The 12,204-nt window shown below is 34.5% G+C and overlaps 1 protein-coding gene across 1 annotated transcript; it reads left to right on the top strand.

Annotated features, from left to right (window-relative positions):
• Positions 1-665: 665 nt before the first annotated feature.
• LOC112022552 (uncharacterized) lies at positions 666-8,929 on the top strand. The gene is made up of 6 exons (XM_024055167.2): positions 666-859; positions 4,029-4,241; positions 5,016-5,111; positions 6,357-6,502; positions 7,973-8,192; positions 8,453-8,929. Exons 1-6 carry the CDS (start codon positions 725-727, stop codon positions 8,639-8,641), a joined length of 999 nt encoding a protein of 332 aa, XP_023910935.1. The 5' UTR covers positions 666-724; the 3' UTR covers positions 8,642-8,929.
• The last annotated feature ends 3,275 nt before the right edge of the window (positions 8,930-12,204 follow it).

The raw sequence follows: 12,204 nt of genomic DNA, 5'->3' as shown, positions 1-12,204 counted from the left end.
TGAGAAAGAAAGTAAAGACAAATAAATAGAGACAAAGAGGAAAAGATTTCTAACTAAAGGTAGGATAAACTATAAAACTTCTAATAAAATGTCTAAACTATAAAGTCTAAAGTACATAGGTGGCCAATGGGGGGTTGGCCAGGACTTTTGTTCTCTGCTTGTCAGGCTTGAGTTTGAGTCTTGCCAATGGCCTTCGGTTGGTGGGTATACTTAGTGGGGGGTATTTTTAGAAATGAAGTGACTTTCACACGTGTACAATAAGTGAGTATCTCACAACGCGACTCCCGATCGGGGTTTGATACAACCATAAACGCTCCATTTTTTATTTACCAAAAAAAAAAAAAAAAAGTACATAGGTGATAGAACCATTAATGGATGTTGTGATCCGGCGTGGAGTTTCTCCCCATGTGCCCAAGTCCCACCACCCCCACACTCATTGTGAATATAAAATCTCTAAACCAAGGACGTCTTGGCTTACGTTTACCAGGAACATCAACCAACCCATTTTAAGGATTGTGCAGAGAGAGAGAGAGAGAGAGAGAGAGAGAGAGTGTACAATAACACTTTTGCTTACATTGTGGAAACTTTCACGACATCCCCACACATCACAATCCGCCGCCCCCACTGACCACTGCCTCTGGTTTTTTTAATATATATATATATATATATATGAGAGAGAGAGAGAGAGAGAGAGAGAGAGAGAGAGAATATAGGAAGAGAAGAAATGGGTTGGAGAGGAATTTTGGGTTTTGAGTATGGTATAGTGCAGGGACCATTGGGACCTGATATTTCTTCACCAGAGCTTGTTGCTGCTGTTGCTAATGCTGGTGGACTTGGCTTCCTTCGAGCCCCTGATTGGGTATTTCTCTTTTTTCCTTTTCCTTTTCCCTTTTGAATCATGTGAGTATTGGCCAATACATAACTACATCTTTGATCATATGCGAAATCTTAATTAGTCTTGTGTAGTACGGTTTTATAATGATCCAATTTGAAAATCCTATTAGACTAGTTGAACTCAGATAATCCTTGGATATTATAGGTATGCTTTCTTAAAATACTGAATTAGAGCCTAGATAAATATGTTTATAGATCATTTATATACTGTGACCAGAAAAGCCTAAAATCTTTTGTGATGATAATGGACAATGAAATTAATCTTCCCCGTTTAGTTGATAGTTTTTGTTAATTTACTTTTGCTGTTGCCCTCTTATTTGATTGTGCTTATTTGTGTAATTTTTTTTTTCAATAATGTTATTTTAATTGTGATTATTTTTTAGGTTGAATTCAATTGTTCTGTATTAATATTTCAAAGTTGTGAATCAGATTTTTTTTTTTTTTTTTTAAATTATAATTTCAAATCTATATAAATGTGTTGGAAAATTTGTATTCGCATGCGTGCCAAGTTCTTGTAAAAGATAACACCTTGCAAGCAGTTGTTATTAAACCTTTCTCAAAATTATGTCCAAATGATATAGTTGAAATCACTAAGACTGCATGGATTGGTTAAAAATCCTCACTTGCTTGAAAAGTCACTAGATACTTATCAGATGATGTTAAAGGCCAATGATGCATGTGAAGCATGAGACTGGTAGATGACTAGGTTTGTAAGGTCAATAGATGGTAGGTTGGGCCCATGAGATCGGTGGACTGCAAGAAAAGGAAGCCAAAGTAATATGATTTGAGAACATTGTAGTGAAAGGTGTGCTGGGCACTCGCCTAAGCTCTTGGGCTAGGTGAGGCACCACTAAGGTGCCTTTGAGGCTCTTGGGCGAGGTGAGATGCTCCTAAGGTTCCTTTGAGGCTATAAGGTGATGTGTGAGGCGCTTGACTTTAGAGGCTAGGTGAGCAAGGCAACTGCCTTAAGCCATGAAAAAGTTGCTAAGGTGAGAGACTCAGTTTTTTTTTTTTTTTTTTTTTTTTTTTAAATTTTTATAGAAGTTTGTAAAACCTATTTTTAGATGATTAATTTTAAAATGCATGTTATAAAACCCATTGTAAGATAAATTAATGGGTTTGGTTAACTCGTGCTTTTAGGGAATTTGTTAATGGATATTTTAGGAAAGTTTTAATATCACTTTTATGGGAAATATAAAAAGCTTTTAAAAAAATCAATTACTTTTTTCTTTTCCCATAAAAAGTTTCTAAAATTACTTTTTAAACCAATGTCCTTAGGGCATTTGTTAACTTTTCCCTAAATTAATTTACAAAATTTTATTGTAAAACTTATTGTTAGATTAATTAATTTATAGTAGAACCTTGTTTTAAAATCTATTGTTAGAATAACTAATAGAGGCTAAACCATGTTAACCCTATTTTGAAATAACATGATAGACCTAATTTCTTCATACAACTTATTTAAAAACACTTCATTATAATGTTTCAATACACTAGGTACAAATAATTTAAGTACTATATGTATAACAAATATATTTAGATTTGGTGCCTCGCTTTATTAGGGCTAGTGCCTCTTTGTCGCATCATGCCTCAGGTTATACAAGGCCTTGGTGCCTTGAGGTCGCCTTTCACCTTTAACTACCTTGCTTGAGAAGGTAGCATGAAAATGTGTTTGGGATTTTGTCCAAACGTTGTTTACAGCAGGGGATAAATTAAGACTAAGCTTTGTAGGAGTGAAAGCAATTTAGCATGAGAGGGAACATGTACACTATTCATGCTATGGTAGAGATCAAGGTGAGTCCTATAGAGTGGCTAACAATGGTGGTGAGAGAGTAAACTGGGCTCTGCTATACCATGTCTGTAAAGATGAGATAGGGCTATACTATAATGTGAGGATAAGAAAATATCATAAAGAATCAAAGAGAAGAAGAAAGAGAAATAAATAAGTAATCAATGTGTTTTGGCCTTAGAAAACTGCATCTAAAGCGGAAAACCCTAAACAGCTACATCACTTTGATTAAGTTCTCTATTTATGATAATGAAGCCATTTATATGAATTAGATAGGGCAACCCTAGACTAGCCATAGGGTTATTGTGCTTGTAATATAGTTAGGATTAATTACTTGCGCTTAAATAAATTAGGATTCAATATACAAATGCGCTTGGCCCTTGATATGAATATTGATGCAAACAAATGTAACTTAAATTTAACTCTGAAGCACCTTTTTAGGACTTTTCTGTTCAGTTGGAATGTTTCGTTTTTCATTATGGGCTTGGAGCACCAATCTAGCTAGTTTGCCTTGTTGATATGCTCCTTGGGGCAAAGTGGAAGACTAAACCCTTCTATGGGCAACTCACTGGCGAGTAGGAAGTCTCAAATACATATAGAATATGGAATAGAACAGCTAGAAGTAGAGATAGAAAAAAAGGTAGTGAGTAATTTTCAATGAAGAAGTGGAGTGGGGATAGTAACTTGGGTAAGCTTGTTAAGTTGACTCAGAATAGAAACGAATATGTTCTTTAACAGCCAACGAATTGAAAGGTGGGAATTTGAATATGTTGTTGGGAAAAAGAGGTTGAAGAAGTTTGCATTTGGGTATGCCCGAAATAGATCTAATTGGCATTTAAGAAGAGGCAAGGAGGAGACGAATCAGTTTGGAACTTTTACTTACTAGACGGTAGCAAGATGATCATTTGATCTTTTCTATTAACGGTATGAAATAGATACCCCTTTTACCTTAGCACATTGGTGTAAATAAACCACAAGGAGCATCTGTGTTTAATAGGCAAATCACAAGGATGACATATGTAATTTAACTTATGTCAAATATGCAATAGAAACCCCATGGAACTATGAGCCATATGGTTCAATGGTGTCATCCAGTTCTCCCATAGGGGATAACCTAGGTTCAAAACCCCCCTTGTAATAAAAAAATGGAAACATTGCTTACATTTTAGTGTGCATTTATTGGATTAAGAGACCACTAAAACCTTTTCGTTCTATTCCTTTTCCTGGAAAAGATAGGTAAAACTTTTCCATTTTATTGCTAGTTTGATTTATGAATGCATACAGTTCTAACTTTAATTGAAATTTTTAGCATACATTGTTTATCTTTCAAGTTTACCTGTTCCAGGAGTCACCAGAATGCTTGCGGGAGGTAATAAGGAAAACTCGAACCTTAACTGACAAACCATTTGGGGTTGGTGTTGTTCTGGCATTTCCCCATGAGGAAAATATAAAGGCTATACTGGATGAGAAGGTAGCAGTCTTGCAAATTTCCTGGGGTGAATGTTCCAAGGAGCTTGTACTTGAAGCTCATCATGCTGGGGTCAAGGTTGTTCCCCAAGTAAGTGTTGACTACATATTTTGATTTAGAAATTAAAAAAGAAAAAGAAAAAAGAAGACATGTTATATGGGTAATATTGCGTTATTTGGCTCATTAACTTGGATGTGCATGATATTAGTGGCCCAGTGGACTGTAGCATTTTCATTTAGTCTGACACATTGTAATCATATTAGGCACCATTAATTTTGCCTAATTGAATGTATCAAATGCATTACATTTCAATTGTGTCAGAAAAAAGCAAAACAAAGAAAGAAAGAAAGGTTCAAAGTGAACACGTTCAACCCAACGGGTAGCACAATCAAGTGAAGAGAATGTCTTATGAAGCAGAGATCACAAATTCAAATCTCCCATTTCTCTCCCTTAAGGCCAAATGTCACTTATAAAAAGAACACAAAGAATATATCCGTACTTATTCAAAGTGGGCTGATATGTGACCATTGAAGCAAACTATGTGAAAAAATAAACATCAAAGTCCTTACCATCATTTTACCAAATTTTACTGGTGGCTTTGGTGTAGAATCTTGTGTCTAATTTGGTTTGCATGCACTGTACAAAATTGACTATTGGTCATTGAAGGTGTTCAAAAAGTTTTGCATTAATGATAATACTCTTAAATTTTTAATGGCTTAGATGATTCACTTATTGGGTTCTATTTGAATAACATAAAGGATTCATGTTGGGTGTTAATTCCTTCTCACAAATGCACTTATTAGACTGCAATTCCAATTGTTTTCCTTTGTGATTCTCATGAATTACATGTATTTTCTATTGAAGATTGGGAGTGTAGAACAAGCAAAAGAAGCAATTGAGGCTGGTGTGGATGCAATTATTGTCCAAGGGCTTGAAGCAGGAGGGCATGTTCTTGGGAAGGTATCAGTGATTGTTGTTTTTAGAAGTATTATTGTAATTTTATGCAATTATAAATATCTGATAACTAGTTGTTTGGACCGGTAAATTATTATGCAATAACTTTTGCAAATAAGAAACTCAGAATGGAAGAAAGAAAGGAAAATATATTGTGGGTGGAGAAACTGACCTTTCAAATTATGCACAAGTTAAGGTAAAGAGAACAAGGCCACAAGTTGAGAAAAAGTTAAAAAAAAAAGGGAGAAGATAAAGGAAAATAAGATAAACAATTTATGAGTCTTCATTCTTTGAAATTCTCTTTTGGTCTTGCCAATGTTTATCAGAATATTTACCAAATTTGGCTTATTCTTATAATTATTTTCCTTAGCATTGATGTTAGACATTCATCATTTGTTCAGCATGCCTTTCCTCTTGAACATCATGTGTCTTTAAAATATAAGCTCGCTTGTAGGAATTGAAGAATTGAGGACAAAGTTTCAGTTGTATAACATAGCAAATTCATTTTTCAAAGCATTTCAAGCATTTGAAACCTTCTAAATCATTCATAGTGGCATTGGCTGTCAACTTACCACAAACCTCATTTTTATGGGCTAGGGATGGTTGAGACTAGTTATGCTAGATGGTACTGAATGTTAGAGGTAACATATTCATAAAATGAGTGTAACTAAAAAGAAAATGTTAAGATGGATGCGTGGAAATATAAGGAAAAATAAGATTCAAATGAGATAATTCATATAAAGATAAGGGAGGTCTCTATTGATGAAAAGATGAGGGGCAGTTGCTTGAGATGGTTGGTCATGTTTAGAGGAAAGTGATTAATGCACCAATTAAAAAAATGAGTTGGTTCAAGTTGAGGGAATGAAAAAAGGTAGTGGAAGGCCAAAACTAGCTTTAATAAATGTATTAAAAATGGACATTTTAATAAGGGAGTAACACAAAGTATAACTTTCCAGTATCCCTAGTTTACTCCCTAGGGGTGGGTCCAAAGGGCCATGCCTTGGTGAGGTTCCACATCATCAAAAAAACAATAATTATTAGAACTGAAGTGTGATTTGAACTGTTATCTTTACAATGGTGTCAAACTGAATTTTATAGAAGTTCCTTGTGAGTAGCATTAAATATATTTTGCATTAATGAAATTCAGTTTATGTTGATTTTACTTCTTGGTTCTATGCAGTTCAATTTATACGCGTTAAATTGAATAATTAAGTATGTTTTGACACCCTTGTCTTGTTCAATTATTCTCAGGAAGGTTTGATATCATTTTTGCCAAGGGTAGTTGATCTTGTGGGTGATAAAGACATACCTGTGATCGCTTCTGGTGGTATTGTGGATGCACGTGGTTATGTTGCTGCGCTGGCCCTTGGTGCTCAAGGGGTTTGCCTAGGCACCAGGTTTGGAACATTTTAATATACTGTAAATACATTTAAAAGAACTCATTTGGTCAACCATGCAGTGGTATGTTAGCATGCATAGCATACATTTAGGTCTGGTTACACCTATGATGTGTTTAGGGAAAGCCAAGATAGATCTTTGCGTGTGTGGTTTTTTCCGTTTTCTTTACTCCATTTTCATTCTCCCCTCCATCCACCTATCAACGCTCCATCCTTTCCCCATGGAACCGCCACCTCACCTAACCTTCACAACACATAACTTACTCATCCTACATCAGCCCACCAAGGGTTTCCAATTCCAAGATTTGTTGGAAAACATTGAAACCCAACCATATTTGGTTTGACTGTGCCTCACAAGCTTCCTTGGGTCAGTTTGCTGATTGCCAAAACTTTGTTAGCCATATATGTGCTTCACTGAACTTGCTCCTCTCTCTCACCTCTAGATGCCACCTATCTCGCCTGAAAACTGGCCTTTTCAACTGGAGATTGACCCACTCTGGTTTCACAAGTTTCCCGTCCATTTGAAATAACCCTTCATCAACTAGATCAGGTGTCTGTCTGGCAGAAGCATCTTAACTGGGGTGAAGAACTTATGTAGAGAAGCCAAAGAGTTTTCTGGCCTAATCCCACCACCATCCGTGGCATTTGATAATCACATGAATGTATAATTATTAGGCAAGTCCAGACTAAGTTATTCCTGGATTGTAATGCACCAAATGTGTGATTTGAACTATTTAATCTTAACTCTAATCTGAATCCAGCATGTGAAATGGGACCTTAGATAAGAATGCTGCCATAAAAGAGGGATTTTTGGTTGACAGACGCAAATGTGATTATCTCATATATATGTTTGAAAAGGATATTAAAATGATGTTAATTTGTTCCATATGCTGTAATATTATTGTTAATTCTTTTGTGTGTGAGTGTGGGTTTTTTTTTATTTATTTTTTATTTTTATTTTTTTAAATAATCTGAAAAGGATATATATAAAGCTGTCACTAAAGATGTATACACATTAATTTGGGTTTTATTACAAATAATATTCTGGGAATGCTGCTATTTGCTGTGCAGGCATGATAGAATTCTGCCTTCAAGTGTTTTACAAACAAAAAGGAATTCTTTTCATGTCCCAATGATCTCTAATATTGGACTGTTTTTCTGGGAGTTTGCTTCATAGCAGGATAACTTTTATTAAATTGATTGTGTTTTTTCAAGGATCTCCTCGATTAAATTCATTCTATATTTTTTTTAACTTTGGAGAAATAGATGAGATAGTTATGGTCAAGCATTCATGGTTAACTTGATATTATTTTTCAAAAAATAAAATCATGGTTAATTGTTAGATAATGGAATCTGGACAGGACCCATAATTCTCAACTTTATTTTACAAATCCTGACCTTATCTTTAAACATGGACTATTTCATAATGTTGTTACAATTATAGATTGTTATATTAGAATTGTATTCCAGGTTTGTTGCAACTTTGGAAAGCTTTGCTCATCCTACATACAAGAGGAAGTTAATTGAACTTGACAAAACTGAGTACACCAATGTATTCGGCCGCGCAAGGTGGCCTGGTGCACCAGAACGTGTTCTGCAAACGCCTTTCTTCAATGATTGGAAATCCCTTCCTCCTCATGAGAATGAACTCAATCAGCCAGTTATTGGTCGTTCAACAATACATGGCGTGGTGAGAGTCAACTTTTTCATATTTGATAACAATAGCATTTTGTAGTTAGCCTTATTCCCTCTCCTATTTTAAAGTTTTTTTCATATTATTTGATATGATGACAATCATTTTGAGGATTTCAAGATGTGATCTTTGCAAATGCTTAATTTCTATGTGAATTCATTATAAACACTGGTTTTTGTATTGAATTTTAATCCAAAACTATCATGATCATTCTATTCTAGTTGTTCTGTGCTTAAACTCACTTTCTTGTTCATTAGGAAAAAGAAGTTAAACGTTTTGCTGGTACTGTTCCAAATTCGACGACCAGAGGTGATATTGAAAGCATGGCAATGTATGCTGGCGAAGGTGTGGGCCTTATCAAGGAAATATTACCTGCAGGTGAAGTTGTCCAAAGACTGGTTGAAGGAGCTCAGCATCTAATCCAGCAAAAATTTAGTGGCATATAACCCAAGGTAAACTAGATAGCCAAGTGGCTTCTAAATGTGGTTGATTTTGCAACTCGATTACTGTAGAAAAGGTCTGAAATTTTGCCATATTCAGAGACTATAGAAGAGCAGATCATTGGCAATTTGCTGTTCATACCAAGTCTCTTGTTTGTGTGTGTGCATGTGCAAATGTTTGCATCTCTGTGTAGCTTTCTCAATAAATTGTCTTGTAAGCATTTGTATCCTAATATATGGAAATAAGTTAAAGCAATGGAGAAAATAGTTAAGGAAATGGATTTGTTTTTCTCAGTTTGGTTTATGTTATATATCTGCCTCTCCTTCTCCATATCTTCTTTTGCCTACATGGGAGAAGCTCCATAGAGTGTTAAGCCATGATAGATCTGCTGTTGTCAATATTTGGAATTGAAAGAGGAAGAAGGGATCTAGTGTGTGAGAGACTTTTTGGTGACTACAAGACAGTTTTGAGACTTTTTGACTGTTATGATGTAGATGATGTTGGGACCCCTTTTTGAGGGTGGTCAAGTGTCATTCGTTGAAGAGATGGCCTTGTTAGTCCTGAACTTGTTTTTGGAGCCAAGCTCAGAACCTGAACATATTTTTGGAGCTATGCTCGGAACTCACACAGAGGAGGCGTAGTGTCTATCATTGCAATTTTAAGCCTATAACATCGAAGCCCAAAATTCCGGGCAAAATTGATTAGATCACAATTAAGCAAGATGGCAATAGGGTGGGGTGTGGTTGGATCATGGGTTGCCCCATCGTTGTCCTGTCTCTTTTTCGAGGAGGGAAAAACTTGCGTGGGGTGAGAGTGAGATAGGTCAAGATTGGAGCGGGTTGGAGATGTTTTACTAATCCTATTAAAATTGATGAGATAAAGATGAATATATAGAAAAATGAATTCATAAGAGCACCAAAAGAGAGTGAGAGACCAAATTTTTTTTGAAAATGATAATGAACACACACACACACACGAGCATTCAAGGAGATGTGTGGGAAGACGGGGTGGGACGAGCAAAACTTGTCCTCGCCTCAACATCTCTTTGAGGCTAAGAAAATTTGCGCAAAGCAGAGCAGGGCAAGGCAGGTCAAGCGAGGTGGGGAGCTCTTTCTATTCCTAATTAGGCCTATTAAAATGAAGTCCCAAACTCTAATGACCATTAGTGCACTGAAGTAAACTGATTAAATCTCCTTAAAGACTAAACAAGGAAATATGGCTCTTTGATATTAAAGTACCCTATTAAGGGGGAGAGGGAGAAAGAGAGAGGTCAGTCTTCCTTTCTTGCAGCCAAAAAGGGGCATAATTGGATGGTAATAATTTGAGTATTTGATTGTAAGAATGAATTTTTTGATGGCTTTTTTGGCTTATTTCTCTTTTAAATAAGGTAAAGATGTGTTTTTTATTTTCATGAGAGTTTTGTCAGTAATCCTTAGTCGCTGGTTTTAAAAAAAATAATTTAATAAGATTTGTGCAATTTTAATCTTAATTTTGAAAAGGTGTAATGTGCTGCTACTATTGAACAAACTCTATAAGATTTCAAAGGGCATCAAATACCAAAAAAAAGAAAAAAAAGATAGGCTTATCCTTTTTGGGGCCAATCAAATGTCAATTCTTCTATAACAACAGCATTTGTCACAATTTGCTAAAGTGGTTGACTGTAAGTAATGAATAATAACTTTTACATAAACCCACTACTCAATCGTATATGTCAAAATTTTAACCAAAGCAGTTGCAAAAAATTGTCCACAGATTTGTCACACAAAGAAAAACCCCTTTATTGTACATGATCTTTCAAAAGTCACATGGCCACATGTGGCATGCATGGTTTTTAAACCCAGATTGTTCAATAAATTGTTAAAGGGAGGGGTTCAAGGTTTTTGAAAGTCGGACCAATATTGAACTGAGGTTGAACCGTGATGACATCATAATTAATTTAATTTTTTAAAAGATAAATAAATATATTAAATTAGTAAAAGGAGAAAAAATGACTAAAATAGTCAAAATAAATATTGAAATTTATCTTTAAAATGCATTTTTTATATCATAACTTTCATAAGACAAAATACGAAATATTAAATTATAAGCAAACATAAATTAGATATCAAGTTTCTTAATTAAGGGAGTTAATAACATTATGGAAATTGTTTTAATTTAGTGAAGAGATGGAATGTGTATATATATATATATATTTATATCCTTAACATTTTTGTGCAAGCCTATATTTAAATTAATCTTAAGATTTTCCCAAAAGCCCAAGTCCATTTACGCTGTCAACTATTTATGAAATTTAAATTTAAAAAAAAAAAAGTGGTAAAATCCGGAAGGTTGGCAGACTTGCCCATTCAAAAATTAGTTAAATACTAATATAAGGTCCAAGTAAATAGTTGAAAGCCAAGCATTTGGTACAAGTAAAAGATAAGTATTGAGTTAAAGATAAGGGATAATTCTGGTGCCACAATTTATGGCACAACTTGTGCCACAACTTATCCATATGAAAATACTTCTCTACCAACTATACTTCACCATATGGGTGAGTTGTGACACAAGTTGTGACACCAATAGTGCTCAAAGATAAGTGTTGACACCTTACACTTTGACAGCCAAGCATTTACCATCTAGTAGGAGACCATGGTAGAAAAAATCAATGTATTGTCCTAAATCGTTTTGGTTTGTTTAGAAAAATGAAATATCTTGATACTGACTTATTTTTTTTTTTTTTGAGAATCGATACTGATTTATTTCAGTATACTGTTTAGAATATTTTGGACTTCCAAAAAAGATATATATATATATATATAACTTCAAATCCTATTACTCTTTAAAAAACTTAAAATTTATATTTTCATAAATTTATAAAACTTGTAAAATTAATTTAATCCGACTCATAAGCCTTAAATTACTAGTATTATTTCAATTAAAATACACATTAATTCTTTTTTTTTTTTTTTAGAAACAAAAACACACAAGAGGAGAGGGAGATTCTAACTAATTAATTCTTTTAATGCAACAAAATGCCGAAATTGAAATAAGTTGGGGGCAGTAACTTCATTCCTTCGACAACTAAGCACACTGCCCAAGACAAATTTATTTACAACCTTTTATTATCTTTTTTCCTCACCAATCATATATTACTTTTTTTTTTTTTTTTTTCTTGCTTCTTCTTGTAACCACACACGTCTTCTCACTTCTGCCTCCTCGATTTCTAGTTTCTATACTACCTACTTATGAACTTCATCCCATCTTATGTTCACTTTTATGAGTTTATCACAGTATCACTTCTCTGCGTCTTCTATCAGTAACAAATGCCACTTCTCCACTTCTCCAGTTCTCACTTTTAGTTTTTTGAAAAAAACTAAAAGTTCATCTTCATCATCTCATCTGCAAAGAATAGCAGACTTCAGAAGATCAAAAATGCAGAAACAGCAAAAACGCAGAAAGAAAGAGAGAGAAGAAGAAGAAGAAATGGAGATGCAAGCTCAAGATCTGACAGAAGCTTCAACAATGACTGTAAGTATCCAAAAATAATAAAAAAATCTGACTTGGTTGAACCGTGAGGGACTGGGGT

This window comes from Quercus suber, unplaced genomic scaffold, assembly GCF_002906115.3.
Source record: "Quercus suber isolate HL8 unplaced genomic scaffold, Cork oak 2.0 scaffold_271, whole genome shotgun sequence".
Classification (NCBI taxonomy): Eukaryota; Viridiplantae; Streptophyta; class Magnoliopsida; order Fagales; family Fagaceae; genus Quercus; species Quercus suber.
This window is presented reverse-complemented; position numbering and strand designations above follow the sequence as displayed.

What these genes read in the sequence shown, in the direction of transcription:
- LOC112022552 (XM_024055167.2), top strand. Translation starts at nt 725, where the DNA reads ATGGGTTGGAGAGGAATTTTGGGTTTTGAGTATGGTATAGTGCAGGGA. An exon ending in GGGTCAAGGTTGTTCCCCAA is followed by an intron (nt 4,242 to 5,015) that starts GTAAGTGTTGAC and finishes TTTCTATTGAAG; the next exon opens with ATTGGGAGTGTAGAACAAGC. An exon ending in GAGGGCATGTTCTTGGGAAG is followed by an intron (nt 5,112 to 6,356) that starts GTATCAGTGATT and finishes AATTATTCTCAG; the next exon opens with GAAGGTTTGATATCATTTTT.